At 44.9% G+C, this 27,960-nt stretch overlaps 1 protein-coding gene across 1 annotated transcript; it reads right to left on the bottom strand.

Annotated features, from left to right (window-relative positions):
* Window positions 1-801: 801 nt before the first annotated feature.
* On the bottom strand, window positions 802-27,960 carry fer1l4 (fer-1 like family member 4). The gene is made up of 46 exons (XM_018755881.2): window positions 27,719-27,960; window positions 27,218-27,273; window positions 26,088-26,176; window positions 24,716-24,815; window positions 24,482-24,576; window positions 24,297-24,338; window positions 23,866-24,036; window positions 23,392-23,452; window positions 23,148-23,279; window positions 22,858-22,920; window positions 22,570-22,654; window positions 22,240-22,402; window positions 21,742-21,925; window positions 20,572-20,758; window positions 20,169-20,441; window positions 19,799-19,902; window positions 19,391-19,499; window positions 19,094-19,277; window positions 18,668-18,788; window positions 18,326-18,426; window positions 18,031-18,118; window positions 17,706-17,822; window positions 16,736-16,888; window positions 16,423-16,606; window positions 15,519-15,643; window positions 14,840-14,974; window positions 14,566-14,739; window positions 13,838-13,948; window positions 12,707-12,868; window positions 12,316-12,487; window positions 10,502-10,614; window positions 8,441-8,557; window positions 8,255-8,291; window positions 7,658-7,764; window positions 7,431-7,565; window positions 7,102-7,218; window positions 6,737-6,864; window positions 6,254-6,424; window positions 5,823-5,977; window positions 5,250-5,431; window positions 5,072-5,157; window positions 4,732-4,830; window positions 4,247-4,488; window positions 3,389-3,690; window positions 2,601-2,701; window positions 802-1,923 (listed from the first exon to the last, which is right to left on the bottom strand). Exons 1-46 carry the CDS (start codon window positions 27,795-27,797, stop codon window positions 1,743-1,745), a joined length of 6,093 nt encoding a protein of 2,030 aa, XP_018611397.2. The 5' UTR covers window positions 27,798-27,960; the 3' UTR covers window positions 802-1,742.

Raw genomic sequence — 27,960 nt, 5'->3', positions numbered from 1 at the left:
TGTGTGTGCTTTTCAGAGGGTTGCACAGATTTCTGTTGCTCAAACCTGTATTGAAAAGGTACGCAAAGGAAAACTGCTCCTTTCTACTCCTGGATTTTTAGATCCCCCCCCCTTAAAGGTCCAATAGCAGAACCCCTTTCTCTGAACACTGGGAAGTCCAGTCGCTTTGCCCATCTGCCCGGTGTCACTGCTGTGTGTGTGAAGGTCTGCTTACCAAAGGTGCGCCTCCACGCTTCCCCAAAACGGCGGGGAAAGAAAATTAAATTTGAGAAATAGAATTGAAAGTTTAATTCCACTGAGAAGCGAGAGCTGTGACCTTTAAAAAAAAAAAAAAAAAAAAAAAACACAGGGGGGGAGGAAAATCGCGCACGGGTGTCTGAAATGTCAACACCTCCCTGTAATATTTGTCAATAACTTGTGTGTGGCACATCAGAGACTGGAGTGAAGCGCACAGCTCAGCTTCCACACGGAAAAACGAAAACCACGCTGTGAGCGGCCTCGGTCCCGGTCCTCGGGCTCCTGGTGTCCACGGGGTCCGCAGCCGAGAAGGAAACATACATGATGCGGAATAAAATAATAATAGTCACCTGGGCAGCTGTCAGCACACAGTGTTTCCACCGCTGCTGCACACACACTTCTGCTCCGCTGGACGAACCTGCGTTCGAGGCGCGACTCCGGGCCTCCTGGGCTCAAGGTTGGCGCGCTACGGCCCTCTGAGCGAGGCGAGGGTGTGTAGCGCCTCCTAGTCCGATGAGGACGCCACACACACATGACATGCGGACTCCCATGTGAAAAGCCTGCAATAATATTTAATTCACATCTGTTTATTTGCATGATGCTTCAATCCAAAGCGGTTTACAGTGTGAGGTTTTAGTTTGTCACGTTATTTACAGTGATTTACTCATTTACAGAGTATAGGATGTTGATCATTACAAATAGGAAGATTAGCAAAAATACACAACTTTTTCCATAACTAGTGTACAAGTTGTGTCCGTATGAAGACTATGAATAAAAGGCTGGTTTTGATAATTAAATAAAGCAGCAGATTTAAAAAGTAAACTGAATAACAAAGCTTAACTGAAACATGAAGTTCTTTATACATTACTTGCTTTCCAGAAAAACACGAGTTTATATTTGCTGTGGACAGTCTCAGTCACAGTGAAATATTTTCTCTTCTTGAAGTGCAAATTAATTCAGTGTATTTCTCATAGGAAATTCTTTGTTGCTTTCCTACAGCAAAAAGTGCAGTATTGACATAAAAAAAAATCATGGTCATTAAGTGCAGCATAGGTCACCTGAGTTAGAGAGCACTGCTCATCCACCAATTTACTGTGTTACTCATTTGTGGCATCGAAGAGGACAGTAACTGCTTTATCAAAACAAAATCACTGGAATTTCATACTTACAATATTTTCAACAGCTAATATAAAGTTAATATGACATAACATATATATACAGCAGCTGAAGGCATGGCAACATTTAAATGAAATGTGACGTTACAAACTGATTCAATCATCATATTAAATGATTTTTTCCCCCCATTTATTTTCACACGAATAAACTGATGCACACTGGTTACTTGTGTTAGTCGAGTCATGAATGTGATTGATGACATTTGTTTACCTCCATGACCTTGTTCTTTTTTTAATGTTGACATTGTCAAGTGCTTCTCAGCAAACCTGAACTAGGAGCGCTGCACAAAAATAGAGTGGAACGTCCCGGTGGAGTCCGGTTCGTTCCACTCATCCATTAACAATCAGCTGGCTGATGTGATTGGGCAGCGTGTAGAGAATGAGCGCCAGGAACAGAGTGAGGATGGCAAGGATGACTAGGGCGATGATGTACTTCTTATACTTCTTCCAGATGAAGAAGACAAAGGTCTTCATGGGGTTCACGAACCAGTTGAAAGACGTCTTGGGACGACTGGGAAGGAGGACAGGGGAGAGGGAAAGGTGATCTCGCAGAAGACCACGATCATTACAATACTGAAGGTCTGGCACATTGCAGGGGGTATGCGAGTGAGTGCAAACGAACAAACACACAAAGGTCTATCAATTATCAATAACCACATGTTCAGTGCAGGGTCACACTGTTCCAGAACCTATCCTGAAAGCATGGGGCCTGAGATAGGATACAGTCTAGATGAGATTCCAGCTCATTATAGGGCAATCTCACGTGCATGCACACACACATGCACGCACGCAATACACACACACACACACTATGGGCAATTAGCAATAATCCGTTAATCTTCTCCTGCCATTTATCAACTGCACACCCACATTAGCACATACTTCAGTTAGCACTACACATCCGAACTATGCAATACGTGTCGTGAACCACATTACTTCTTCATGCTTCACCGAACATGCTTGCAGATGCACACATGACTCAAAGTCTGTGCTAATACAGCCGAGATCAGAATTACAAACCTCGTTTCATAGTAAATTACCATTGCTATTCTCGTGTTTATTCCTGCATGCTGCAGGGGGAACGAAGGCAAACATTTGGCCGTGGTCATGCAGTGTAAACACAACAGCACCACGAAGGCGGTAAGTTATACACATGAGGAGAGGCTGCAACAAGAGACTGTTTCTCACTTGGGTTTCTCCAACGGCTCTGGCTCCTTGCGCGCTTTGCCCACAGGATTCTTCTCGGCCTCCTCCACTGTGACCAGCTGGAACTCAGCCTCCACTTTGCCCTGCGCAGCCAAGGAGAAAAAAAAAAAAAGAACAAATCATTCCAGGAAAGCAAGAAAATAACTACAATAACCCACTGGAGGTGCTACATTTTCCATGTGGCTGACCAACACAGCCACTCAACATAGCTAGAACGTGAAGGCTCACAAGGGAGCAAATACGTCGGGATGCCGTCCAAGACCACCTATAACTAGTACAAACTCAGACATACACTGGCTCCTCAGCTTAACACAGCTACAACTGGAAGTCACAGATACTGCTATCATTAACTTTAAAAAATATACTATTTTCCTTTAATATTTTATTAACCACATTAAAATACCCATGAACATGCATAATGTTCCTCATCTTGTTAATGACCACTGACACTCAGGAACACAAGCTGTAAACAAAACGAAAGAAAATTTAAGACTATCAGACTCTCCTGCTCCGTTTCGGTTTTCTTTACTGCCATCTATTAGCTGGCTGTTTAAACACAGGTTGCATTTGCTCTCAAACACATTTTACAAGTTAATAGGAAAATTTAATAAAATAAGGCAACAGAAACTCTTCAAAAACTTGTAACTTGACTGGTTGTAAAACGAGGAGCTAGTGTATGTATTTCATGTCAGGGCGCATAGTGCCAGTCTTGAAAACTGATTTGATCCCCCTTCCGTTCCCCTTAGAGGAGAGTCAATCGTCATGGTTACCATCAACAGGAAAGTGTTCCCGCTGGCATCCACAAACTGCAGGTCCTCCAGCTTCATCTGATTCCGCTTACTTTTCTTCTTCTTTTTCTTATTCTTGTTCTTCTTGGCCTCCTCAGCCTCACGCAGCTCCCTCTCAATGTCCTCCTGGCTCTTGAGCTTGATGACAGGCCACCAGCCCCTCATCCTCTTGCTGCGGAAGATGGAGAAGCGTGGGCTGGCCTTGTCTTTGGCCATTTTCACGGTGCAATGCTCCGAGGCCTTAGCTGCCCGCACCATGTCATTCAAACGCAGCTCTATGGACCCTGTGGGAGCAACGATTCCAGGATCAGGAGAGCAGTGACGTCTGTGGTCTTGTAAAGAGAACTCTGACCCTCAATCATTAGGGCACCACTTTAATCATAGCAAACTGGCATTCTGTTCACAAGCTGCTGCCACAGAAGGTCTTGCACTGGTGTCAGGAGTGGGATTTTTTCTTTTAAACACTTTTCACTTTTTTTTTTTTGACACATTATATAAAATGTTAAATTATTTCATACTGAGAGGTTAGAGATACTAAAGGTAACCTTGAGGTTATATTTTTTAATCCTCAATCACTATGCTTTGAGTTACATGCTCTGGCCCTTAAATTGTCAATTTTTAACATGTATTTAAATTTTCTCTCTTTTAATTACCTTGATAACCTCCTTTTACTGGTAATGGCATCTTGTGTTACAGTATAATTGAATGCCTTGAAATTTTCTTTGTACATAGCAAGTATTTTATTCACTGCTTCTGGAGGTGCAGAGGTTGTCATTATCAATCAGGTGCCTCTACTAGGAACTTATTAGATTTCCACCCAGTAAGTCATCACACGCTCACCCAGAAAGTCATTGGCTGCAATGCGATCATAGTCCCAGATCTGCAGCACCAGTACTGCAGGTTGACGGAACTCTGACTCATCCAGCGAGAAAATGGACTCTTTCTTCTTATAGGTGATCTCCTTCTCCGTGGGCAGATAGTCAAAACGGAATACAAAGCGCCAGTTGAAGTTGCCCTCTCCAGTCAGTGAGTTGAAGTGGACGTCCGTTTCCTGCTTGTCTCCTTCCAGTCCCTTGATCCAACTGGTGGGAAAGGACAGACCAATTCAAAATATAGATGTGAGAACATATTTTTTTTAAAAAATAATTTGTAATACAGCCAATGAGCACTGAACTATCAGGAATCAGGAGAAGAGGGACTCTTGAGAACAGATGCATATTTCACCTTTGTCGACCAGTCACACACATAAAAATATGATCATGAAGTTCATGTTCCTTCCATTGCAGCTTTTTATGGAAAATTCTGAGTGAGAATCATTCCCCTACCCTTTCACATAGATATCAGTAGAAGGTTCACCGGTGAAGGGGTTCACGTCATCCAGCACCACATCATCCGTGTTCCATATTATCACTCGGAGCTCGTAGCTTTAGAACCCACAACCAAATAAAAAGGAGAAAGGTCAATTTACTTTGTTACAGTCTAGGTTACGTAAACCTCAAAATGTATTTATATACCTAATATCAATCAGCGTAAAGTTTGTAATTCGTGAGATTCTCCAGTCAATTTGTACAGAGTCATCAACAGGAAATGAAAGCACTGAAATAATACCTTGATATGTACATCTAAGTTCATTAAAAAGGTCGTATCTTGTATAAAGCATTATACCTTACTGGAAGGCGGGGCTTAATATTGACTGGCGCTGGAGCGGGAACATCAACGGGAAACATGTCAACCCACATGTGCAAGTGTCCCTGCATAGTGGAAAGCAATAAAGGGTCACACATGGATTGCAAGCGGGAAGGTGAGCGTCTTTGGGGATGAGAGAGAGAGATGAGGCCGTCACCTGGGGAAGGCCCGGCTTGTCAGTGTTCATCAGGGAGCGAACCTCCACGTGCTCTGGCACCAAAGGCTCCGAGCCCACACAGAACTCCCTCATCTCACCCCAGCGGTGCAGCACGCTAAGGGCCTTGTGCTCATCCAGCTCATCCAGGTCTTCCTCTGTCTTCTTGTTCTTCTTCACCAGCTCTGTAGACCACAGATTGCAGTCTTGCCTAAACTGGCCAGCGACTATTCGGTTAAATTCTACGGGTTGCATCAGACCACTTTGGATATGATCACAATGACGTACACTTAAAAACAAGCAGGGGAAAGAGCCACAAGGCAGCAGAAGAGGGGAATAAAACTCCTATGGCTGGTAGAGCAGAAGAACCCCTCTAGCTGCTCATTGTCCTAGTTGTGAAAACACTGCACAATAAAGGAAAAGTGTGAGCATTTTTTGAAGCAGTCACAGGTAACAGTCATGGATTTTTCCAGGGGAAGCCACAGAAGGTCTCAGCAAAATGTCATGTCATGCTGTCAGGTAAGAGGAAGCGACAGAGCACAACCCATGAGGCCCAGAGGCAGCAGCTGCACAGACCTTCTGGAAAGGCATCGCTGGGAATTTTGAAGATCTTGTTGAGCACTTTGACCTCTGCCTCTCGGTACTCTGGCGAGGGGATCCCGTTCTTACGGCACAGCTCAGCCAGAATGGCGGAGGGCTTCTTGGCATCCCTCCATTGGTTGTACCCATCTCTGCAGTCAACGAATGACAGGCTGTAACCACTACAAGCTACTGATTCGCAGGGTGGGAGGGGCTATATTCACTGCATACTAACACACATGGTGCAATGGGCTACTGTTATGCATGCCAGTTTCACACATGGTAGGTGGGGGAGTCATTACTGTACGCTACTCAAATATAGGACTGGAGCAACCGTGTCCACCGCATGGCACAGGGTAGCAGGGCCTACGGTCAGAAAATCATAGTATGTTGTCTAGTAAAGCACAGTGACACACCCCAGCACTCACTTATCGTAGTACAGGGCAATACCGCATCCTGCACGGTGTCGGCTGTAGAAGCGATTCTCCAAGTCGATATGCGTTTCCCCGATCAAATCATCTGAGCCCACTAGGTCATGATCGAACACCATGAGGGTGAGTTCGGTCTCCAGCGGGAAGGACAGCGTCAGCTCAAACACCCTAGGAAAGGACAGGTTGGGGCACGATGGATGGAATTTATATTTAAAAAAAAAAAAAAGTGATAATCGCATGTTCATCGTGAAAACACAGCCTGATCTGAAAAATATAAACAAACAATAACCTGGAGTGCTAGTTCTCCTCTGGCCTTAGATATCAGTAACGTACACACTATTGGCTATAGACGGTTATATTTCATGTCTATCAGTATTTCTATCTAGAGCACACATTAGTTACAGCTGAAACTGCTTTTGAATAAGTTAACTCTCATGCACTTCGCCCGTTTGAGGGACAGGAAGAAGGAAGGGAACCCACTCTCCGAACACTGGGTGCAGCTGCTTGGGGATGTAACGGTCCTTGGTGTCCATCTGCTGCTGACCAACTCGCACCACTATGTACGGATCTGCCTTGCCGTTGGGGTCCGTGGGGGCCAGGTTTGTCGCCTGACGTTCATTGGGGGGGGGGGAGGGGGGGGAATTACAAGTCAAATAGCAATTTTGGACAGCCCCACCCCTCTCTCCACCTTATCCTTTCCTAAAATTGCCCCTTCCAGTAAACAGAGCTCAACCACCTTCCTCATCCCCAAAAAGTCTTCTCTTTGTTCTTTTACTCTATTTCCTTCGATTAACTTGTAGCTTGACGAGGGCAAACATTCATGTCGTAAATAATTCTAACATCACCTTGACCACGTAAACTCTCACGAGGACTTTGATGGGGAGGTTTTTAGGGATTCCGTTCGTTATCTGCCCCTCGGCATCCTCCTCTTCGGGCAAGATAGGATAAATCAAGAAGGAGCCCTAGGACAAAGCAAGGAGGAGCTTGGTTAAAACAAACAACCACAACCTTTTACCAAAGGATTTTGTTGGCGTGAATCAGATTAGATCACAGGGCAAAGCAGTGGAAGTGTTAAGGTCATGAATGACTCGTTAAAATGTTTGCAGGTTATACTCCCAAGAAGGAGCCTAGTGTTGAACCACAGAGAAAGGTCCTTGTATTATGGGAGATTCACCTTGTATTTCCCCATGGTTCTTTCATCTTCATCTTCATCCTCGTCGTCATAGTTTGCCTTGCCTTTATAGATGGGGAACGTGTGCAGCCAGTCCATGAAATTGTTGAACTCGTTTTCCAGCTCAGATTTGTAGAGCTGCGGAAATGTGGGGAAGAGGAGTCAGCTCTGTGGGTGGTAATATGGCCTAGCACTGAACCAATCAGACATTTCAGAAAATAGGGTTGTACCTTCAGGGTTGCTATCTTTTTCCTCTTTGGTTTGGGGGGCTCCATTTCAATTACCACTACATCCTCCTCTTCTACCTCAATGGCTGCGATGTTGAAATTTACACCATCTGAGAAACACAACACACAAAATTAAAGAAAAGGTTTTGAAATTCCCAAAACACTATTGCTGGGTGGTCGTGATGAGAGACTGTATAAGTGTGGTTATGAACCGCGACCTTATATAGCAGTCTATTTTGTACAGCCCTAGAGTACTAAGTGACTTACAATTATTTGCCCACTCGCACAGCAGGGTAATTTTTCCTGTTCTAATTCAGGGTAACTGATCAAAGGTACTATCGTGGGACAGGGGATTCAAACCTAGGTCGTTCAGTTACAAGGTACTAGCTCTAACAATATGCTACTAGATCCTCCAACTCAAGTGTCAAACTGCTTGCAGGTGAACAAAAACAGCCACATGGCACTTGACCTCTCATCCTCTTATTCACACTACCAGCCCTTTGACCATTTTTTGTTCGCTTGCCCAAACTTCTTCAGGCCAGTGATTGTGATCGTACACTTGAGTTTAATGTCTTTAATCAAGAATACCAGTTGGCGTACCTGCTTCCTGATCATCGTTCTCTTCGTCCTCGTCCGACTGCAATGAAAGCAAGCACCGAGTCACTCGCATCCACACACACACCCCACTCGCTGGAATGGCTGTATTGCATGACAGTTGATGGATGTGGTACTTGAGTTTCAACGAGGATCCGCATCAAATGATTGTCATGCGATTAGTGTCCCCACCTGTTTCTGTAGCTCTTCCAGCGAGGCGTAATATTTGGACCACCAATCAAGCTCCTCCTTCTCCGGGCTCTCCTCCTCGAGTTCCTCCTCCTTTGACTTCACCTTCTTGAGGGGAACCTGGAGAATGTCGCCAGACAACACTGAGAAAAGTGATAGCAAACAGTGCAAACAGGAAGCACAAAGTCAACTTCCCCAGATGTATTTTTAACTTGTCTTCTAATGAAGTTTGCAGTTTCTATAAACAGTAAAATGCATAAAGCTGTGGGAGATTTTAAGAGGTGAATGGCACAGCTGAATCTGAGGAGATACCATATTTACACTTAGAATTACATTGATTCATTTATCTGATGCTTTTCTCTAGAGCAAGTTACAATATTGAGTTACTTACAATTATTTATCCATTTATAGAGCAGGGTAATATGGCAGATCAGCTTGGAAACAGTTAACTGGGACTTCTGGGTGAGTCGGAGAGGCACTGTCTGTGACTCTGACCACACCTTAGTACACAGTCTTGCAATTCTGAGCACGCGCTTATGAAGAAGGTGCCGGAACGTCTCTTACAGAATGTAGAAGGGGTGGGGAAAAAAAACTGAATTTCTATTTCTGTTAGCGTGAGGTAAGAGACCACAGATGTGCGATAAAAGGCGTAAACTAGAGCAGCCTATTAGATACTGTATGTGTAATGTGTCATTTGTGGGGTGGAGGAAAGAGTGTGGTCCGTTCATCCACATGCTTGGAGTTGACAAACCTGTAACCTCATCATTTTGTCTTTTTGGATCCTGCCTGTGAGAAGCCACATATACTGAAGCCCACTTCACTGGGTTTCCTGACCCTAGACCATCTCAGCAGCTTCAGGACAGCCCTATGGTGCACTAAATGCATCTGCCATTTATTGTACAGATAATGATCATATGTAAATATGCAACAGCATAGACTGCATGTAGAGAGAGGATCTTTTCCATAAGATGCTGGACTACAGTGGTGCCCTGTGAAGTCTAAATGGAAGTGTGACATACTAGAAGTTACCCAGCTGTATAACAGCTTAATAATTATAAACATAATTGTCTAACTCACCTTAGACAAAGGTGTCAGATAAATTAATACATGTAAAGGTTAACTAATGCTAATGGACAGTAGGACAGGGAGGCTGCATATAATCTACAAGACTATGGCTAATTTGGTGCTTTTCACAACTGCCTCTTAGAACCCCGTTGAACTATCCTTCACATGGTCTAAAATGAAGATGATTCGCCATCTAGCAACTCCAATTATCATGGAGAAGGCCTTCGGGAGGATTCATCCAACTTAAAAAGGATGGAAAGGGAAACGGCATGAAGCAGAAGGTTGATTTAGCCACGTGGAGGCACAAGGGAATGCTGCCGGATTCTACAACCAATGAGGGACAGAGATCTTCCCTGTCGGGGGAAAGGGCCACAGGTGCTTAAATACGAAAATAGAACATTCATTATGCAACCGTTTACCCTCTTTGAGCCTGTTATCTCTTTTGCATACATAAAAATGAGCCAAAATAAGCAGACCCTCATAATTTCCTTATATAATGTCAGACAGTAAATTTATTATATAACAATACATATCTGATCATTCTTATACAATAAAAATGAAATTAAATCATATAATCATTAGTATGTGATGAAGCAACACTAAATATACTGAGTAATATGACTCATGATGATGGTTTGCAGTTTGGTGGTCGATTAAGTAGGACATCTTTCAGCCCTCTGAACTCTCACAGCTTGCAAGAGATTTTATCCTGAACTCATTGCATTGATACTTTGTCATATAATTGGGTGACTGGTGACACGGTGGTTAGAACTGTTACGTGACAGTTGCGTAACCAAGGTTTGTATCCCATTTTTGCCAGAGTATCCTTGATCAAGGCATTTACGCTGAATGGACAAAGTAAAAAAATTTCCCAGCTGTTTAAACGGGCAAATCATTGTAAGTAGCTTAATGTACACGCCTATCACTGTAAGTCACTTTGGAAGAAGAAAATTCCTACTATCACATAAATAAGTGGATTGTGCATGCTTTGGGACTCACAGTGACCAGGTTTATGGGGTTGATGGGAATCTTGGAGTCTTTGAGGGGAAGTCCCCTGAGGTCCATGCTCATCACTGTGTTTAGGGCTGTTGTCACCTTCGGGGGCATCTTCCCTGCAACCGACACACACAACTCAAATCATTGTCTTTATCTTACCATCATTAATATCATCATCATCTTTCAGGCAGCCATTCAGAAATATAAAAATATGTGACGTGTGTTTCTTATAAATTGAATAGTTTCCACTGGGTGCATTAATAGGGAAATTAAGCACGTGACGATGAACAGGAGGACGGTGTGTTATTGCGGTCCATCTGCTGCTGCACATCAGCCCAGCTCTGGTCCTGGGGATCAGTGGAGCATGCAGTTCGTCCAGATGTCTCTAAACCATTAACCACTTCATTGCTGGGAGAGAACGGCATCATTTCAGCAGAAATAATTGGCTCATTTAAGAGCATTAACAGCAGAAAAAACACTCTACACACAACTAGTCTTTCAAGACAGGAGCTGGACATCGGAATATCAGTCAAGCGTGCCCTGTGACATGCCATTGATCCAAGGGGTGTTTCCTCCATTGTGCAATACTCTGAATATACAACACAATCTTACCCTTCTGGATTACACTGGAATCATTCTGAAAAAGGCTGACTGCATAGATAGTCTATTTAGAAGGCATTGATTCTGATTCTAAATTCTATATACATTGAGATAAGACTGATGATACCTTCAGTGTACTGGCGAACTGCCCCAGTTTTCTGACCCTGATGAAAATCAAAGCACTGACCACACCACGTCGAAGAGTGCTGACTTGTTTAGCTATATGGGATTTCACTACGTCCAGCATCTGCATAGTTTAGGAGAAATGTGCTTGCTCCGTTTCACTGTTTTGATCACATCTTTGTGGTGGGAAGTTTTAACAAACTCAGGACAGTGACCACTGGGTTAATGCAACTAAGTGTGACATTGTGCTGCAAAGGTCTGTAAAGATTGTTCAATGAGTTCAGAGTCTCATTGAACCACCTGTATAACCGCTTATTTTATGGGCGATTCAGCTGCACTATATAGCGGTGCTTAATACATGTCACACCTCTCAGGATAAGTGCTGTGTTAGTTGTGTGCCTGTGGCTCATTGCACCGGTAAATTCTGTTTTACAGTGTAAGGGTTCTACCAGCAGGGGGCAATGTATGTGAGACAGGACATGTGTCTGACCACACCTCACACACTGAGACTACATTTACTTTTATTCATTTAGCAGATGCTTTTTTCCAAAGCGACTTCCAATTAACTTTGTGTAGTGTTATGAGCCCACACACCTTATTCATCGTGGTGACTTGCACTGCTAGATACACTACTTACACTGGGTCACTCATTCATTCATCAGTGGAACACACTCTCTCTGTCACTCACACACTATGGGTGAACCTGAACAGCATGTCTTTGGATTGTGGGAAGAAACCAGAGCACCCGGAGGAAACCCACGCAAACTCCACACAGACTGAGCGGGGATCGAACCCACGTACTCTCGCACCACCCAGGCGCTGTGAGACAGCAGCGCTACTCGCTGTGGCACCCAGACTAAATCTCAGTATTGGAAGACCTGCCTTTTCGCTATGCACAAGGAAAGTAATTGGTTTTCCTTAATGCGCAGCTGTATGTTCAAGCTATTGGACCCTTGACCGAAGCGCTCAAAATTAATCAGGTAAAATAACCAACTCATATACATTAAAAATGCAACAAAAATGCAGCAGTAGCACATGAGCTAAATGTGTTGTTAAGAAAAGGGGTGGAGCAGTGAGCTGGGAAGCGGCCTTACGCTCGGGCTCCGGCTCTTCCTCTTCCTCCTTCCACTCATCCAGGTTCTTTGGGGCAAAGTTCATGAGGCTCTGAACCACATGCGTGCCCACCAGGACCAATCGGCCGAACGCCCGCTGCTCCATGATGAAGATGGTGAGCGGAGGGTGGAGGTAGACCAGCTCTGGCAGCTCCTGGGCAGGGGTGGGAGAGGGAGGGTGTGATTTAGTCTTGGCTCCGCCCTCCAAGTTGACTAGAGATGCACTCATTCTCCATTTTCAGAATATTTTAAGATATTATAAATTGTCTGCCTTTCACTTGTGAAGACAGGTCTAGGCTTGGTACACGAGTCAGATGAAAGGCCATCCAAAAGGACGTCCCTTAACCATCAGCTCGATGAGCAGGACACCCACCACATCAAAGTGCTTCACCACGTCCTTAAAGTTTGGGTTCAGCTTGTAGTTCTCGATTTCCTCAGACTGGATCCTCTGTCCAGCGCACTCGATGAGCACCTGTGGTTTCTCCACCTCGAACAAGTTCACACGCTTCAGGTTCCTCAGGCCCCAGAACAGCACCTGTTTGACACAGAGTCACACACACTGATCTAGAGGGGGGCAGGAAAGCCCAAAACATTACCTGTTGAAATCACAGGAAACAAACTTCACTTTTTAATGTAGTACGCAGCCTAAAGTGGCCCGGGAAAAAAAATACTCCGCTCTGCATATGCATGAATTTCAAGTTATATAAGGCACTTTGGATAAATATATCTTCCAGGAAGCTGAATAAATAAAAATGGGGAAGAGTGCATTTTGGAACATGGCTGGGCTGTCAGCTTCCACTTGATGGAACTAGTTTTGAAACCTGCTCCTGCAGTGGTAACCCTAAGCAAAGTCCTCACATTTATTTATCTAAAGCTCGCCTCCGAAGCAACCTACAGTATTCCGAGTTACTTACAGTGATTTACTCCCTTTTTACAGCTTGGTCATTTTTCCTGTATCAGTCCAGGGCGAGTACCTTGCTCAGGGGTATACAGCAGGAGCGGGAACTGAACCTTGGTCCATTGAGCATAAGGCAGCAGCTAATTACTATGTCACCAGCTGCCTCCATGTTAAATTGATACAGTAAAAATTACTGTATATCAAATTAATGCTGGGGTAAATAACTGTAATTAGGTTTGGTATAAGTTCCCTTGGAGAAAAGCATCGATTAAAATGAATAAATGATGGTGATAATCATAACTGTGCAGATGGCTAGAGTGTAATCCCATCTCAAAATGCAGAGGGAGGCAAAGTATCGTCTCCCTCGCAACAGAAAATGTAAGAGCACTGACAGACAGCGCAGTATGGAGAAATACTGTTGCCGCAGAAGACCCTGTACGGTTGGACGCATTTCCACATCGGTCTTATAAAGCTCAGTTTTGATTTATACATGAGATCAGGCCTGGAGGAGCTCGTCCTCTAAGTGCAGTGTCTTATGAGCTTGAAAAAAGAAGAAAAAAGTTCCCCCGCTGCTGATGCTGATGGAGGCAGATGCCGGGTTCCCACCTCGATGCGGAACTTGCGCAGGACTGGTCTCACTCCCTCGGGAATGACGTAGCACCGGTGCTCCTGCAGATACATGGGCTCTCGGGGCTCCACGTCCAGAGGGAGGGATGGCTGAGTGAGGAAGGGGGAGGGCACGGGACAGTCGACTCAATTTACCCTCCAGCACATCCCATCCTCTCAAACACAGTTTCATCTCCTTTTTCATTTCATTTGTCCCCTTTGCCATTTCTTATAACTTAGGTCTGCTATATTGTTCCCGTTAACCATCCGATTTCATAAATTATATATGAACGTGACCTCTGATGACATGTTTTGTAGACCTTACTCTGTTGCCTCCCTTACATACAGCAGGGAATCATGATTTCATGATTTTTCCAAATTTTGCCAAATTTTTCTCTCTGAATCCTTCAGGAGCAGCACTTTGTGAAAACTTACTGCACTTCATTTGATTTTAAGTGTTAAAACAGAATGCTATCCTATTTAATCCCGCTAGAAAAGATACATTTTGAACTGCCTAATTTGAATGAATTCTTAAATATCGGGACACCCTTTCGAAACTCCTTACGCAGTGCTACATGCACAGTGCCATGTTAATTTTGAAATAAAAAATAGCCTGCTTTATGGAACAAACTGTTCAGTGTGAATTACTGTGGTAAATAGACAAAGTAAGGTAAAATCTAAAAAAGATTATTCCATCATCCATATCTGCGGATCAAAGTGAGAGTCACCTCCACAAAGTTGGCATAATCCAGCTCTATGAGCTCGAAGGCAGCCAGCAGCTCTCCAGCCTGGCTCTTGCCCTTGGTGATGTCAAAGAACTGCAGCGCGGGCTTCTTGTAGGCCTCCTCTACGAACTTCAGCTCAGGCTCCGCGAAGGCTCGACCCAGCGGCTCCGGACTGCCCTGCGGACGTGGAGAGCGGAGACAAGCACGAAGAGGGGGCATGGAAACAAGTGTGCCGCACGTGCTTCGAATAGAAGGTGCAGGGGACACGAGCGCTCACAATTTTGTCCCAGTCGTAGAGGCTGATGACGATGACGGGCGGGTCGCTGCGCAGCTCGTCCTTGCTGCCTTCGATAAGGATCTGCTCAAACAGCAGCAGCTCGCACCATGTGGGAGACAGGGTCTCCTCCATGATCTGCACCCCCACCCAGAGCCAACAGGGAGAGACAGGTGAGCAGTCCATCGGGACTGATGGCGAACAGCAGCGTTACCCTCATGGTATCTCTCGTAACCCCGTGCACCGATTCATTTACATTTAGTCATTAGCAGGTGCTCAAATCAGACAAAAAATGGTGGGTTCATCAGCAATATCAAACCCGAACTGTTTTGTGAAACCACTTAATTCACATATAAAAAGAGATCAAAAATTCAAAATAACTTAACACCACAACTCTCAATACACACTTTTTTCTGGAACGGAAAATCGAATCATATGAAAACTAATAGTTCCAGCATACTCTAAAGGGATGCACAAAAATGTTTCATTTACAGTTGTCTGATTTCGCAAAGATGACTGATTTGTCACAAGCTGTTTCAGCAGTGCAGTGTTTTTGTTAGAAAATGAAAATTAAATGAGTCAAAGCAACATTTACTATAGACGTCCAAGCACTGAAACGTTGCAAAGAACCTTTGCCTATCCTAGTACGACACTTGAGCATCAGGCTCTGGATAAGACTCACCCGCGTCACCTGGCAGTGCGTGGAGAGCACCACCTTGGCAAAGGGGTCCGAGAGCCCGTTGTCATCGGCAGCCAGGATGCCCCGGGCCTGGTATACATGTGCCCGCAGCTGGAAGTAGCGGCTGTCTGTGGAAACAGAGACACCGCACAAAAAACCACGTGACCTTTGACATCAGATGAAAAGCAGTGTGAATAGTAGTAAGGAGCCTCTAGAAGTGACTGTGGAAACCAGTCCTGATTTATGCATTCCAACTCCCTCTAAGGGTCAGGACTAGAGGCAAATGTAATGACATGACATGGGTTAATGACCAAAAGTCTCCCAGTTCATGTGGAAGGCCCCGGCTCCTGTGAAACTGAGCAAGGTAATTAACTTCAAAGTCCTTAGTTATAATATTCCACGGGGTAAAAAAATTAAAATGAAACCCCATGTCATTCAAGATTCTTTGATTAAAATGCCTCATAATGTAGGTCACAGGCAGAATGTGGTGGTTATTATCACCGTGATAATTTCATGATTATTATTAAATAATCATAATAAAACTATAGCCTTTGTGCACTAAGCTGCTAACTGTGATTTATCGATTGATAGCAAAGGGTCATTTGGACTATCGAATCAGAGCAAGTACCTTGAGCAGGAGCACTACAGCAGGAGTAGGGATTGGACACAGGAACCTTCATATTGCGAGGCAATGACTGACCACTATGCTACCTGTGACAATCAATCTTAGATCAGTATCTAGATGAGCCCTTCTGTTGGACCCTTGGAAGAAGAACGTAAGGTTCTTCTGAGTGACGGAACGAAACCACAGAAAACCTGAACGAAGCACAAAGAACCAGACCAGGGCAACGGATCAATAAGTCACCCTTGTCACAAACTCCACCCCAAGTTGCAGGCAGGACCCCACCTTCACAGACGAGCTTGGTTGGGGGCATATTGGGGGGGATGGCAGCGACGGAGACGGCCTCCTCGTATACTGGCCGGAACTCTGCAGGCAAGCTGTTTAGGTTGTTCTTGGCGTACTTGGTGACCCCAAGCCACAGGTACACCTCGAGCTTGGCAAAGATCTCTCCTAGTGGCCCCCCTGGTGTCTGGATGCACACAAGCACACACAGATAGGGGTGTTCTTACTGCCATTATACTTGAGTAACTCCCAACTGCAGGGCTTTAGTTGACGTACGTGACCACAGTAAACCACAAAACAGACTGCGCTGTGATACCTTCATGTAAATGGTGGTCAGTTTCCCACAGTCTTTGCCCTTCTCCTCCTCCACCATTGAAAACAAGATGGTGTGTGCAGGGATCCTAGCATAGGCTATCCGCTTACCCCCGCTCATCATCCACAGAAACACATCCGGCAGTGTGCTCTGGGGCTGTAGGGAGAAAGGCTGCTGTTAGTATAGGGCATCCATTAGCACAGGGCTACAAAAGTCGACAGCTCGGAGCTATGACAGCCCTTAATACAGAGCTATGACAGCCTTTAGCATCGAGCTACGAAATCGATTGGTACAGGGGTATAACACACAACAGCAGAGCGCTAAACAGTCACCCGCACAGAGCTGCAACAATCATTAGCACATAGTTACAACATTTCCTAACCCACGGATGTAACATTCATATGTAACAGCGATACAAGAGCCGTTAGCGCAGAGTTACAACATCCATTAGCGCAGGGCGACATCCATCAAAATGGGACTACCAGCCATTAGCGTGGGACTAGAATGTCAATTAGTAAATGACTAACACTGCCTTTACCACAGGGCTGCAAGAGCCGTGTAATGATCAGCAATGGCAAGCAAAATAACAGTTTCTTCCCGATTGAACCAAATTTAAAAGGTCTGCTTCAATAGCTGGAAGGATTTCAAATAGCTATTGTTCCATTTTCTGTCAAACATTTTTAATGGCTTAAAAGACGCAAGCCTCACGGCGAGTGAACTGAACCCGCATTTTAAAATTCCACGTCATCTTTGGGAAAACACTGAATAAATCTCTCGGAAAATTTCACACGGACTCACAGCTATGCTAGAAGTTTGTTCTCGGCAAGTATGTTAATGGTAAACAAACATGCGAAAGTATAGTGGGATATCAGAGCAAGTGAAAAAAGAGCCTCTGCATTCATTCTGACACAAACCACATTAAATATCAAAGTGCAAAATTCAGCCCAGAAGCCTGTGCTGGAGCTTGGAGTACCTCTTGGGAGAGGAACCGGAGCCTTTTCATTATCTTCTTGGCATCTCCAAGCTTCTCCTTCACTGTGCGATTGGTAACCCTCCGTCTTGCTCGCAGCGCTTGCTTGGCCAAAATGATCTTGGGTTGGAAAAGCAAGAAACAAGGAAAAATAGACCAAGAAATTCAAATACATGTCCCTGTTGATGGGAATTTTGAATTACAAGTGATAATTGTAGTAAATCTGTAGCATATCAGGACTGAAGACCATTTAAGTTGCCCTGGAACTTCGAGATATGTCCTTGATGAGACACTGACTCCATGGCCTCATGAGGTACTTCCCACTCACAATGTTCTTCTTGATGAACTCCAAGCGACATCTGTCCAGGTTGTTTGCCCGAGTCAGTGTCTTTCGGTTTGTGTTGGCATTGTAGTGCCTTCAACCCGCAAGAGAATATCAGGAAACGGGAAAAAGCAACTTTTGGTGAAAATATGATTTTTTTTTTTTTTACAAATATTGAACAAAAAAAAGACTAATACTTAATTGTTAGTCATTACTTGCAAGTAAATGGATAAATTTCATGATGCAAATGTATGCTATTTTGTGTACAATACAAAATAATTCCATCTTGACTGGGACCTACTTGCAGCTGGCCACAAACTCCAGGAGCACCTCTACAAGGCGTTCCTTGGCCTTACTCCTGGGCCTTTTCAGGAGTTTCTCCACCTCGTCGATGCCATACTCCTGAGAAATCATTGGGGGACAGCGGTCACAACCCTACCACACTTACACTCACATTCATTCATGTAGCTTACACCTTTCTCCATAGCAAGGCTCACCTCAAAGTAAACAAAAGTGCATCGACAGGCAAAGAGAACTTGTGGACTTTAATTTTTTTTAATTTAATCACGAGTGGATCTGATCACATCATGATTGCAAAGGATTGGTAAATGAATGGGCAGGCAACCAAAAGGCAGAGATTTACCAGTCTGTCTGCCATCTTTGAGAGCCAGTTGCGGTTATAGAGGCGGAAGCTGTGGTCCTCGCAGTAGTTCCACACGTAGATGCATGGTTTTTCAAGTAGCATGGGGATGCAGCTAAATGACCTGGCACAAGATGACACACATTATTATTTAAGTTTATTGGGAGAAGAGCTGCAAACAACAAGCTGCACATAATTATATGTATTTTAATGTTGGAATACTAGACATTTGTTTTTAAAAATGACATGAAAAGATTTTATATGCTTTCCTACAACATATTGTGTGCATATGACTCTTGGATTTTACACGTTACCTCCTAACAGAAGTGGAATCTTTTCACAAGGCTATTCTGAATGAGCAGCTTATTGAAGAATATATCAGGGCTCCTTCTGGAAACAGCACCCTGGATGAATGCACCATCTTCTTACCTGTCATACTCAGTGGGCTGGGGTCTCCGTGGGGATGTAACGGATTTTCCCTGAACGGGGACGTCTTCTTTCTCCAACTCATCCTCCGAAGACTCCAACAATGGCTGTCTATCATCCCCCAGGTTCTCTGAGGCCGCGCTTTTCTTGGACTTCACCACCACATCAGCAGCCTTCCCATAGTTCCCTAACCACACACATTACTAATGAGTACTTCTTAAGGATCCTCTAGACCAAAGGTGTCAGACTGATTTCCAACAACTGTGTGTAATTATGGTATTTAAAAAGAGAGGCACATACCGATAGACAGCTCGAAAGTGACCAGTCTAGTGCCTATAGATGGATCAATCATGGTCACTTCAAAGAGTGATGCAAAGAGCAGGAACTCTTCTTTCTGACCCACAAAATTCTACCACAGAAAACATAAAGCATTATTAGGGTCCCCTGTTGCCCCATGAATAAATACTAGTAAAATTCACAAGGAATAATGTACAGTAATATTATTAAAACATAACGACAGGCAGGAATTCTAAGAACTATACAAAGCTAAGTCTTGAAGAGTCTTGATTTCAACAATTTTGGTGTTCTCATTGTTACATTTTACAGAATAGCTCCACATTTAAACCAATATCATTGTAACACATCCCTATAGATTGTATGCAACATACATTCTGTTCCAATTTCATTACATGAATAAAGTGTGCTGACCTCCGGGAGGGGGTGAATCTCTTCCACTTCCACGGTGACAGCACTGGGCAAGTCTGAACCTGTTTCTTCCCGTTCCTCTTCCGGTCCACCGCGCCCTTGCACTGCTACAAATGGGACGCCGCAGGGGTGAAGTAGTTTTAGAACTTGTGGACACACCTCTGGCCTTGACTCCAAAGTCTCAGAAGTTATATGTACATTTTCTTAACAACCAGGTCATGCATTTTCTGAACACCAGAATTCCAGAACCTTAGGGGTCATATCCCTCTAGCTCTTAAAAGATTCAGAAACTACTATCATATTTTTCTTCAGTCAAAATCTTTCTTGAGCCTAAAAATTCTACAAACAGTTTGAAGCTTTCCAAATTTCTCACCTTCATGGTCCTTCTTCTCCTTGGACTTCTTACTCTTCTTCTTGAGCGTGAGCCTGCTGAGTGTGCTTTTGACCGCAGCCACAGACTTGCTCTCCACTACAGTGGCCGCAGGTGATGTGTACACCTCCACAGAGAGTGAAATTAGAATGCGGCCTCGGTAGAAGATGCCCTCACCCAAACCCTCATTCAGGTCACGGTGGATGTCCCTAAGGGCAGAGTTCTGAGGCGAGCCATACAGGTTGATCCATGATGGCCCAAAGGTAGGGTGATACCCTGTAGAAGTTAGTTTAGAACACACACAAAGGACATATGAAGTCATCTGAGTCTCTAAAAATTACAGGCTATCAATTCTTGTTGCTCACCCAATACAGAGCAAATCACCGGATCTAGTAAGAAACTGTACCATTCCTGTTGGGATTAGAGATCTGCTGGAGGTCCAGGAAGTGTGTTGCTACTGCAACATCCCCGATGTTTGCATCGTCCATGATTTGAATTTTTATCCTCCGAGCAAGAGGGGGGAACTGTTCAATGAAGGAGATTTGTTCATTCCATTGAGGAACATTTGTGTTCGTCTCCACCGATGTCTCTCCCTGGATTGACAAAACCGAAATAATCATCTCACATCACGGTCTTCAAAAAGAATGTTCTGCTGGAGAGGAAAACAATGAGTGAAACACTAATGGGAACAGAGGTGGGCCCACGACCAGCAGAAAAGGAACATGATTCCCAGAGGTCCTGTTGCGGTTACGGTTCATTATTGTTCATAATTTAAAAACTGAGTTGGTTAGCCCTAGGATGTCTCCCAGCGATGTAATACTGACCCTGCCTTTCTTTTGTACAATAAGGTACATACATAAAGAAAACCTATTTTCATCTGAGTGTCAATCTGAAGATATCGTTTGTCAGAAGATTGTTAACTCTTTACTGAAGCTGGTTTATTTGTCCAGGGGAAAACTGCATCTTTTTATTAAGCCTGTTTACGTAAGGCTTAAGGTCACAAGGGTTCCTGGTCACTATGAACTGTTAAGGTGTGGTTGCTTCCTCACTTTCCTATATTGACAGTTCCAAAACAGTTTTTAAAAAAAGAGAAAAAGAATCTGACCTTGGAGTTATGAAGGTGGGTGTGTAGATGTTCCCACAATCTACTCTAAACGAGTGACGCAGTCAAGGAAACACTCTGTGAACTTAAATATTTGTGTTTGTCAAAGGTTCTTAGGGAAAGAGATGTGCAAACATATGAACCACAGCCCTATGGACAAACAGGACTGCTATGAGGTGTGTTTGTGTGAGCAGAAGCATTTGTGGTGTTTTACAGAAACCTGTAAAGTTACTGAAAAAAATATCCAGTTTCCAAGAAGAAAAATACCGTCTCCAAACTGGATGAAGAACTAAACAGTAGTAGTTAATGTGCTTAGATTCTAAAAATATGTGAATACTATTTTTGGGCCACCTGTCTAGTAGATGAGCTACGATAGATTGGCCTCGGTGATGAATTTGAGCAGAAGACTTTTGTTGTGGACAAAAAGCAAAATGTCCATGTGTCATGGTCTTGAGGACTTCTAATGGCCCATACCTGCTGGCCTGCAAATGTGATCTGCACATAGGGATCAATGAAGACTTTCTTCTCCCCCATCATCTTGGAGAAGCTGCCCAAGAAGCCGGCATTCATGCTGGGCAAGCCCTCTGCTTTGTAGACCTTCAGCAAGAACTTGGCCCATGGCCGCTCTACGGGCATCCGCTTGGGCAGGAGGAGATTCCTGCAACGGGGTAAGAGCATCATACTGAGCAGCAGGTATGTAATACTGTGTAATTTCACCGAATTGGACATTCAAAAGTGGCTTTGAAGTAACTCAACAAGTTGACTTAAATTACCTCTCATTATTTCGTACAGTCAATATAATGAAAACTTGTTAGACCGTAGGAAAGTAAGCAAGTACAATTTTCCGGCTTTCCCACAAGGACAAGAGTGGCCAATCCCTGGTATAAAAGACATGTGCCCCTCTGATTCTCCATCCCTGGACACCCCGGACTCATGAACCCTGACCCCTGCGAGGAGAGTGAAGGAGCTTACTTTTCGATCTCGTCATTCTGGCTGCCCACACTCGGGATGCTGGGCATGCCCACAAAGTCTCCTTTCGCCACCACACTCAGGGTGCACTTGACGTAACCCTTGACCCCTGTCCGCGTGTCTTTGGGGTCTGTGAGGGGGGCCCATTTATGGTAGAACCGATGGTCTGTAAATAAAGGAGTGTTCCATACTTCATGGTCAGGATTATTATTACCAATATTATTACTACTACTACTTCTACTACTACTATTATCATTATCATCAAGACTAAGATTTGGGTGTTATAAAAAGGGTAAAAAAATATCTTCATTCTGTATGAAGCCCTCTGAGTACCCGGCTGACTGTACACTGTGCTGATGTCGATCTTAAAGGTGCCGATTCGAGTCATAAGAAATCCCAGCGCCTTTTTGTGGACAACCTGAAACGCAAGTCAACAGACGTGAATTTGCACCTTAAGTCAGCGTTTGGTCATCCTGAAGAACAAACACGTTCTCGAAAATTCCGGAATGCTGAATTTCCTTGTTCATCACGGTTTGCATTTGAAGGGTCGTTCTTTCGGCGTGGAGATCCATGTGACGAAACAATATTCTAGAACCGTATTTTTAAAGTAAGTACACTTACTGATATTTCGATCACTTTGTCGAACAAAACCTCCTGCGTTTCTTGGAACTCAAACATGAAGTTCTGAAAAACAGAGCAGACAGTCTCCTTATTGGTGCCGGAACCAGAAAGGACCTAAATATGTACCAAGAGACCGCAGAGATGTCAAGATGAGATTTCAGCTCGATAACTGCCTACTGATGTCTCTGTGAATCGTATACTGATGACATAGCAGTTCCTTTGTGATGGCATAATAACCTACAAGTGACACAGCTGGGACGTAAGGATCACATGGTGATTCGTACTCCCACCTCATTGTAAAAGGGGCAGTTGGTGGACTTCTGCGTGGTCGTGTGCCTCTTCTCATCCCCCACCATGACGTACACAGCCGGGTTGATGTTCACGCCCACCAGTTTCTGGGCCTCCACCACATTAACGTTCAGCTGGGGGTATGGGGTGAGGTCAAGCGGGGACAGGAACCAGCGGAGCGTTCAAGCATGTGCTTCATGGTTCAGTTTTGAGGCTGCATCGGTTTAAAAAAAAAGTTTCTCCTACCTGGAAGGCCTGCAGCTTCGGCGCAGCTGCTAGCTCATGTTTGGAGAGGGGCCTGCAACGACTGGGGAGCGAAGATAGCAGATCAGATGTGGCTCAGCCTCTCTAAAGCTCTCTCTCAGCACTGACGGAATGCACCGCACACCTTCTTCACTTTGTATCCAACAGATTTCTAGTTCAAGTCAAGGGACCTTCAAACAAGGTGCTGAAGCGGCTCAGTAAAAACACGAATCTCGGCAAAGTGCCCTCATACTTTGAGGAATGGTTGGCAACTGCTAGAACTTCAGCTCAACAGAGACAGGACGCAACGGTAGAGTATGTAACCTTAATCTGTTCAGAATCCAAAACCCTACATCCAGCAGCGCCCAGGCCAGCCCCAGTGCTCTGTCTCTGGCACCTGGGCGACCAGATCACTGGTGGACACAGTCCACCACCCGAAACCCACAAAAGACCACCGGAAGGACATGGGTAGCTCACCTCAGTATGGAAGTGAGGGTCATGTTTGCACACTCCATGTCTGCCGCGTCATAGTCATCATCATCGTCATCATCGTACTCTTCATCGTCATCCTCCCCAGTCTTCACCAGACTGCGGCCCAGTTTCCTCGTCTCGCGGTCCAGCTGCTCGGGACGGCTTGCCGGCTTGGACCTGGAGACAGAGATGCCAAACGTATCAAACATCTGAGTCATAATCGTAACTGTCGGATACGTAAGAAACATTTCAGTGGGTTTAAATTTGCAATATTTTACGTCGTCCAGAAAACCAAAATGATGCTTGCATTTAATTTAATGTTGGACACTTCATTTGCTATTTTTTTTTTTTTTTTAAAAACGTATATCTTTAGACATTCCCTTTGTGCTTCATCTGTTAATAAAAAGCATCGAGCTGTAATGAAACAGACAGCTTACCCTGGTTCAGAAAAGCCAGAATTTCTGATCACAAGTCCAGAGCTGAGAGAGGAAAGAGAGAAGCACGGACAGCACGATCAGACCTATGGAAACACGTGAATTGCACATGCATACACAGACACGCGTGTGCACGTTCGAGCACGAAGTGACAGATGTCCTGCCCATCGCGTGGAAGAGCCTCTCACTCGTCTCCATCCTCCACACTGAGGAACTCCTCCCCATCCCAGCCGCCGATAGCACCCTGCACCGGGTGGTAACGCACGTCCAGCTCGATGTACATCTAGACACAAGGACACGGAGGCACTCGGCTTCAGTCGACACTTCTCCCAGTTTCACTCTGGGGCTTGAACCTGCAATCATCCAACTGCAACTTCTGGCCCCAAGTCACCGCACCCCCTGCTGAGCCAACGGGGACTCACGTCTGTCAGGCTGTAGTTGCTGTCCGTCAGCCGCTCCCGCAGCACCACCTTCCCAGCGGACACAACGTGCTGGAGGCTGATGACCAGTTTTCCCAGCAACCTGTGGGAGATTCCCGGAGACCCGTGAGCACAGCACGCAGCCATCACTGGCACGGCCAGGAGGTGGCGTAGTCATTAAGGATGACAGCTTTCTAAAAGGACGGCTGGAAAACCTCACCGTGGCCTTCTGCTCCGTTATATTGGATAAATACACGAGCTAAGCAACAAAAATCGAAACGTATGTAAACTTGAATACAGGAATTAAGGAAAATTCTCAAATTAGGATTTTTAGCAGAAGCTGCTGTATAAAATCCACTGAGTTTATACTTTTTTTTTTTTTTTTTAAAAACACTTCACACAGCTAGAGTCCCTGCTGCCAAAGACATTTATGTTTGCCCTGTTTGAAACTTGAACCTGCTACCCAGGTACTGTGGAGCTGAATGAGAGCTGCTGTGACCAAGAGGACAGCATGTAAATGAAATCACATGAAGGTAAATTAGATACGTACCCTTGCCAGAGACTGAGGGCAGTGCAGTGCAAACACTATTTACTTGTTTAATAAATGTTTATCTAAAGTGACTTTTTGCTCTTTAATATTCTTACCAGGACATCTGCAGTCCCCTTGTCCGACTTTGACCTCTAACCTTTTGGTCAGTTGTGCGACCTATAGACTACCAGCACTCAGAGAACTAGACTCCGCTCAGCTCCTGGTCCAGAACACGTTGGTTTCCTACCCGAGCTGCTACTTGTCTTCTGGCCTCCACCATCAAAGCGCTGGCGCTCACCCACATCATGAGTTATGTTTGACCTGCTGCAGTTCCCATGATTCTCCTCTCCTCATCTCTCTGTACCATGTTTAACACTCTGCTCAAGGCCTACAGGGCAGTCAAAGAATCTGAACCCTGATACCTAAGGGGCCCGATAAGTCCCGACAGCCAAGCATCTCTGGCTTCTCGGTGTTCCCACTCACCGGGGGGTCCAATACTGAAAGTCCGTACGTTCTCACTTTTGGTCCTGTTGTGGCGGAATGAACTCCCTGTGTCCCTCAAAGCTGCTGAACCCTCTCAAAACGTTGAAGAAGGGTCTCAGACCCATATCTTTCAGTGCCACTTCTCCTAATCTCCTATCAGCTCCATAAATGAGTCCAGCACCATCTGTATGATTATATTTCTTATTTAAATATCATTCCTGTAGGGCAGTTTTGCTTTAATAATCCTGTGTCTAAAGCTCTTCTTCTGTTGATGTTGCTGATTAGTCTGTGTCACTTTGGAGAAAAGCATCTGATAAATGAATGTGTGGGTTCTGGGAAGAGTGAACCCTAGACTGAACTGACCTGTTGCTGAAGACCTTGCTGCTGTTGAAGACGCTGATGGAGAGCATCTCGTCCTTGAGGATCTTCCCATAGTGAGGCCACCTGAAGTGCTGTTCAAGAAACGTTGAGAGGAGCTTCAGAACACTGGCATCCCAGCAGTATCCATCCCGTGCAAGTCCTGCATGAGGATGTCTGTTCTGCTCACACTATGGTCTCACTCAACAGTTAGGAAGGTTCTGGAATCTACTGCGATAACTAAGAATCTCATAGCACAGCAGAGCTGTAGGTTGCTGTGTGGAACATCTCACAGGGTTGAGAGGATGGTCAAAACACTGATAAGAGCCATCGAAAGTGTAAAGCTAAGAGTCCACATTCTTAGGCACCAATCCAGACAAAAGTCAACATCTTAAAGGCGAACAAAGGGCTCGAGGTTCCACTCGGCAGGCAGCCTGACTCATGTTTTCGTGGGATTTCGCACTTTTACGAGGGACTATGAGAGTTTTCGTTGCTAAACGCAGCAGCTGAGGAAGGAGCTGGCGGCGCTGGTTGACAGGACCGGTCAGGGTTGCCATGGGAACGGGCTGTTTGCTGTAGGTGAGTCTGTGCGTCTGTAGGTGGGAGAGGACCCGGTACACCTGCGTGACTCAGCAAGGAAGGCAGAGCCTCCCACTGACACATTGCTAAGCCAATTCATCTCCCTTTTTTGTCCTTTATTCCGAGTGTCAGGGAATCATCTTTAAGGACCGACTGCAAGAGCAGAGCCTCTCCGGGGTTCAGATCACATTTGCTTCAAATCTGCATTTCAATCTCTGCTGCTGCCTTTAAAAAATTCCCCTGATATTAATTCTATAATAAAATCTATCCCTCCACCTTCAATAGCCACTTGTCTAAGGCAGGGTCACGGTGGTCCAGAGCCTATCCCAGACCCACAGTGCAAGAGGCAACTAAATAAAGTCTTTTCTAATAAGGTAATTGGATCAATCACGTCATTCATATTTCATCATCATATACAGAAAAATAATAAACTAGGAGTTAAACATTAATGAAACCAATTATTTACTATTTAACGGAGGTCGTGAAGCCTCACACAGCCGATACAACATTGCGGCCTGGAGCCCTTCGGACGGCGAGTCTGGACCGCAGCACCTTACCTCGTTGAAGATGGCCACATTTTCACACTGCAGGATCCGGGTTTTGTGCGTGAAACCTTGAAGATCGTGGGAAGGGGTCATATATAAAGATCGAAAACCATCCAACGGGACCAGAAACACCCGGAGGAGCCGGAGCGACAGCTTTCATCTCGACAAACATTTCATAATCTGATGAAAAAGCGTAGAAGTGCTGATCGCTCTATTCACAGCTCGCATCCCCCAAAGTTTAATTCCCAAGTTTAAAGAAAAGGGACAGACAAACTTTTTTTTACAGATGATTTGTTTTCTTACAATTTGTCTCTGAGTCGATGTACATGTCATGAGTGTTTATTGCTACAGGGGTCTGTGTGAAGATAAGTGTAAGTTGTGCTTAAAAGGAAACCGCAGAAACGACGTGACTTCGTTAGGTCGAGATTCCCCGAGACATAAAGATGATAAAACGAGGAGGAAAGGACAAAGACACGCCGTGGCATTGCCGACACGCGGAAGCCCTGTACTCACCTCTGAAGGAGAGCTCTACCTTACGGTCGTATCGGCCGGGAAGGTTTGTGATCTTCTTCAGGTGAACCGTAATGGACATGGCGAGGGGTCTGTCGGGCCCCCGGGCTCAGCTCTGACCCCAGTTCTCTGCAGAGCTCCTACTGCCCCGCGGGCCCCGTCTCGACGCCTGCACTCCTTGGGCAAACAAGGGCCTGGGAGGGACCAGGGAACAGCCAGGGGCCCAGGTAGGCAAGCTGAGTGTG

Source organism: Scleropages formosus, chromosome 24, assembly GCF_900964775.1.
Source record: "Scleropages formosus chromosome 24, fSclFor1.1, whole genome shotgun sequence".
Taxonomy (NCBI): domain Eukaryota; kingdom Metazoa; phylum Chordata; class Actinopteri; order Osteoglossiformes; family Osteoglossidae; genus Scleropages; species Scleropages formosus.
The sequence above is the reverse complement of the archived record's forward strand: the minus strand, read 5'-3'. Positions and strand labels throughout refer to the sequence as shown.

What these genes read in the sequence shown, in the direction of transcription:
- fer1l4 (XM_018755881.2), bottom strand. Translation starts at nt 27,797, where the DNA reads ATGTCCATTACGGTTCACCTGAAGAAGATCACAAACCTTCCCGGCCGA. An exon ending in TGACCACCATTTACATGAAG is followed by an intron (nt 16,607 to 16,735) that starts GTATCACAGCGC and finishes GTGTGCATCCAG; the next exon opens with ACACCAGGGGGGCCACTAGG. An exon ending in ACAAGCCGGGCCTTCCCCAG is followed by an intron (nt 5,158 to 5,249) that starts GTGACGGCCTCA and finishes TCCACTATGCAG; the next exon opens with GGACACTTGCACATGTGGGT.